Genomic DNA, 3,642 nt, shown 5'->3' with positions numbered 1-3,642 from the left:
ATAGTTAACTTGCAGAAATCACAGACCTGCAATAAACGACCCTTGCTGATTGGCTTTGACTCACGTCTCTGGTGGTCTTTTAAGGTGGGGGTAATACTCTATTGGCATTTCACCATACAAGGGGCTGGAACACTTCCAACAACTCTCCTAGCCCCAACTCACACCCCACAAGTCTCAGAACCCCACGCCAACACCTCACCCTCCAAGGAGGGCTTAACATAGGAAGACTCTGAGGGCCTGGCTGGGCCACACACAGGCAGAGCAGGGGCCGAGCAGTGAAGGCCGCCCGGGGAGGGGCGGCTCACTGACTCAGGTAGGGCAGAGGGTTGGGGTGGAGAGGAAGTGAGCTCTCCAGCCAGCTTCCTCCCCAACAGCTCCAGGCCCAGGGCTGGGCATTTCACAAAAAAGCCCAAGGAACTTTGTGGACATTTCCTGTCCCGCCCCAACCCCTTTCCTGGCACTGACAGTCCAACTCAGGGTTGCCACACTGCTCACCTGTGAAGCAATCTTCGCACGAGAGCTGAGGGTCTGGCCAGGGGCCGCCTATAAATGTTGGGCACACAGGGCAACATCACATCCCTCTGTGTGGCTCTGGGACTTGGGTAAGTAAGCTCTCAGCTTCCCCCAAAACCCCGACTCCTTCCTCACCTCCCTGCCACAACAGGTCTCCTCCCAGGCCTCCTCCTGGAAGCCCTCCTGGGCTGACCCACCCACTTGAAAATTCCCTCACCGTTTCTTGGCTCATATTCTGCCAGAGCCCCTTGTCCTCAAACACCCTGCTCTTTAGCCTTCTCCAGACACCTAAGCCCACCCCTCCCATGTGTGGGGCGTATCTTCTCTCAGTCCCATCGCAGCTTCTTTTCCTTCTGTGTTTCTCCTGCTGTTCCTACGTGCAGCCTGTGGGAGGTGTCCGGGGAGCTCAGCAGCCTTTTCTTCTGAACACCTAAGCGCTCGCTTACCCGATCCTCAGACAGGGTGCAGGAATACAGGAAGATGGCGGACCAGATGTCCCAGCTGGAGTGCAGCATCGAGACTATCATCAACATCTTCCACCAGTACTCTGTGCGCATGGAGCACAGAGACATGCTTAACCAGAAGGAACTGAAACAGCTCGTCAAAAAGGAGCTGCCCAACTTCCTCAAGGTAGGCAGAGGATCCTAGCAGGCCTGGGGCAGCCCGGGCAGTCTGGGCTGAGGCGTGGAGCACGAGGGGACTCTCTGCAGGGCCAATCCTTCAGCCCAGCCTGCAGAGGCACCGGCTGCCCTGTCCCTAGAGTTGCTCCAAGTTAGAGAGCATAGTGACTGGCAGCTATGCTGTGTGCAGGACCCGTCCCGGGTTGGAGTGCGTAGTGGCAAACAGGGACCCATGGTTGGGATACATAGCAAAGATGTTGAGCAACAAAGAACGTAGATAAAGCCAATGCCCATCAGTGCCCCTAAAGGGTGCAAGACAGAGCGCTGTGGGTGACTTGGGCTGCGTGGGGGGAGCCGACTAGGTGGGTGGGCAAGGAGGGCCCCTCCAAGGAGGTGACTTTTGGGCTAATGCTAAACTGAGGAGGGAAGAAACTGAGGACACCCCTTGGCAGAAGCGGGGAAGATGTTCACCCCCAGGGCGGTCTCAGTGCGAGGGCTGAGGGGCTCCAGAGTAGGAAACACACCACGTGCAGAAAAGCCCCTGTGGGGCAGTTGTGTGCACAAAACACACAGAAACATAATTAGTTTATTCCCCTGATCTGCAAATGACTTGGCAGCTGGGGGGGGGGGGGGGGGTAGGAGGAGAATTTGTTTCATCCAATCTTTCAGTTTTCTTTACAAGTTGGGGGACTTTGGGAAAACAGAGGCCTGGACTCAGAAGAGTGAGGTGTCTGAGTTCCAGTCTCAGCTCCATTCCTGGGGAAGGAGGCAGCCTTCCCCGAAGCCCCACACAGCTCAGGAGGCGATACAGAGGGAAGGCTGGCTGCTCCCCACAGGTGCAGACACGGGGAAGCAGGGCGCTCGGTCAGCACGGACAGGAGAGGGTCCAGCCAAGAGCTAGTGGGGGGAGGCTCTCCTCCGTGTGACTCCCACACCTGGCCTAGCACCCACCTCCCTTGTCCAGGAGGGAAAGCTGAGACCCTGCGGAGCCGCCGCTCCAGAGTGAACAGGGAACAAGGCAACAGGGAAAAGTGCAGAAGAGAAGGCCGTGTGGAGAGGCTGCTGGAGGAGGAAGGGCATGGGGTCTGAGCTGGGCACCCACAGGGTCTGGGGAAGGGACTAGGCTGAGCTTCTCAGCCAGGGGGCGGGACCAACGACAGCCTGGCCCCCCCACCTCCGACCGCACCCCTCAGCAGACTTCGTCACACCCTTCAGAGTAAATGGACAATATCCACTGCTCTCTGGCCCCACACAGGATACAAAGCATCTTGTTCTCCTAGATGCTGCCCCCTGTGTAGGTTGAAATGAGTGTCACTAATGAGTAACCTAGAGAGAGAAGGGAGAGGCAGGAAAAGAGAAAGGAGCAGGACAGTCGGGCGCACGGACTGGAACAAGGCTGGGCTCATGACCCCCTTCGGCTCCCAAGCCTTGTCAGTCCGCAGGAACTAGTTCCCCTTTTCTGCGACGGCTTCCTCAAGGAGGGTACCCAAGTTCACCTGTTAAGCTTGTTATAAAGACCAAATGAGGAGACATTTCTGTGCGTACTAACTACGTGACCTCAAGCAAGTCTCTTGATCTCAGTTCTTCTGTAAAACAGAGAGAATCATAGTGCTCAGGTTATATGCAGAATAAATCAGCAAGTGTCACATGTTCAGCATCTGCTAGACCATGGGCGACCGCCAATGGTCATTTTTAATTTTTTACCTGAGGCCTAGGAGGCAGATTTCCTTGTGCCTTTGCCTGGGGTCATTGGCTGAGCCCCCGTCCCCAGCACTGGCCAAACCAACAGCCCTAACCGCCCTGTCCCCCCAACCCACAGAAGCAGAAGAAGAATGACAATACCATAAACAAGATCATGGAGGACCTGGACACAAACGGGGACAAGCAGCTGAACTTCGAGGAGTTCTCCATCCTAGTGGGCAGGCTGACAATGGCCTCCCATGAGGAGATGCACAAGAATGCCCCTGAAGGAGAAGGCCACAGCCACGGGCCAGGCTTTGGGCAGGGTGACCAGGGCCACTGCCATAGCCACGGTGGCCATGGCCACGGCCACAGCCACTAGCCAGGAGGCCAGGACACCCTGCTCCTGCCCAACGAGGGCCCCAGAGAGGCCCGACTGCCTTAGCTGGGGGGCTGGGAAATGGGGGGCAAAATAAAGTCTTCTTCCAAGCGAGCACTGTGTGTCCTTCTTCCACCACACTTCCTGACTTGTCCTTCCAGGGGCCTGGGTGGCTCATGGCCCTACCCCTTAACGGCTGAACCCCTTCACCTGCTAATGACAGAGTGAGAAGCCACAGCTAAATCCCTTGGACTCACTTCCTGACTGTTTCCCACTCCCACCTCGGTCCCCACTACTCAGGTCCCCTCAATCCGGCTCAGGACTTCCCTGTACTGACCGTCATCTGGCTCTCGTCCCCATAGAAGGCAAAAGGCGGATATCCCTTCCTCTCGACATGCAGTCCACCCCGCCTGCCCTGACTTTCCTGCACCCAGGGCTGTCTATCATCTT

General features: G+C 56.8%; 1 protein-coding gene across 1 annotated transcript; it reads left to right on the top strand.

Annotated features, from left to right (window-relative positions):
* Positions 1-448: 448 nt before the first annotated feature.
* S100A9 (S100 calcium binding protein A9) lies at positions 449-3,306 on the top strand. The gene is made up of 3 exons (XM_059146638.1): positions 449-602; positions 971-1,143; positions 2,953-3,306. Exons 2-3 carry the CDS (start codon positions 994-996, stop codon positions 3,193-3,195), a joined length of 393 nt encoding a protein of 130 aa, XP_059002621.1. The 5' UTR covers positions 449-602; positions 971-993; the 3' UTR covers positions 3,196-3,306.
* Positions 3,307-3,642: the final 336 nt, after the last annotated feature.

This window comes from Mustela lutreola, chromosome 14, assembly GCF_030435805.1.
Source record: "Mustela lutreola isolate mMusLut2 chromosome 14, mMusLut2.pri, whole genome shotgun sequence".
NCBI lineage: Eukaryota > Metazoa > Chordata > Mammalia > Carnivora > Mustelidae > Mustela > Mustela lutreola.
Note: the sequence above shows the minus strand (reverse complement) of the source record. Positions and strands in the feature narration are given on the sequence as shown.

Bases quoted from the DNA above. Each gene is read 5' to 3' on its own strand.
- S100A9 (XM_059146638.1), top strand. From the start codon at position 994: ATGGCGGACCAGATGTCCCAGCTGGAGTGCAGCATCGAGACTATCATC. The intron at 1,144-2,952 runs GTAGGCAGAGGA...CCCAACCCACAG, and splicing joins AGCTGCCCAACTTCCTCAAG to AAGCAGAAGAAGAATGACAA.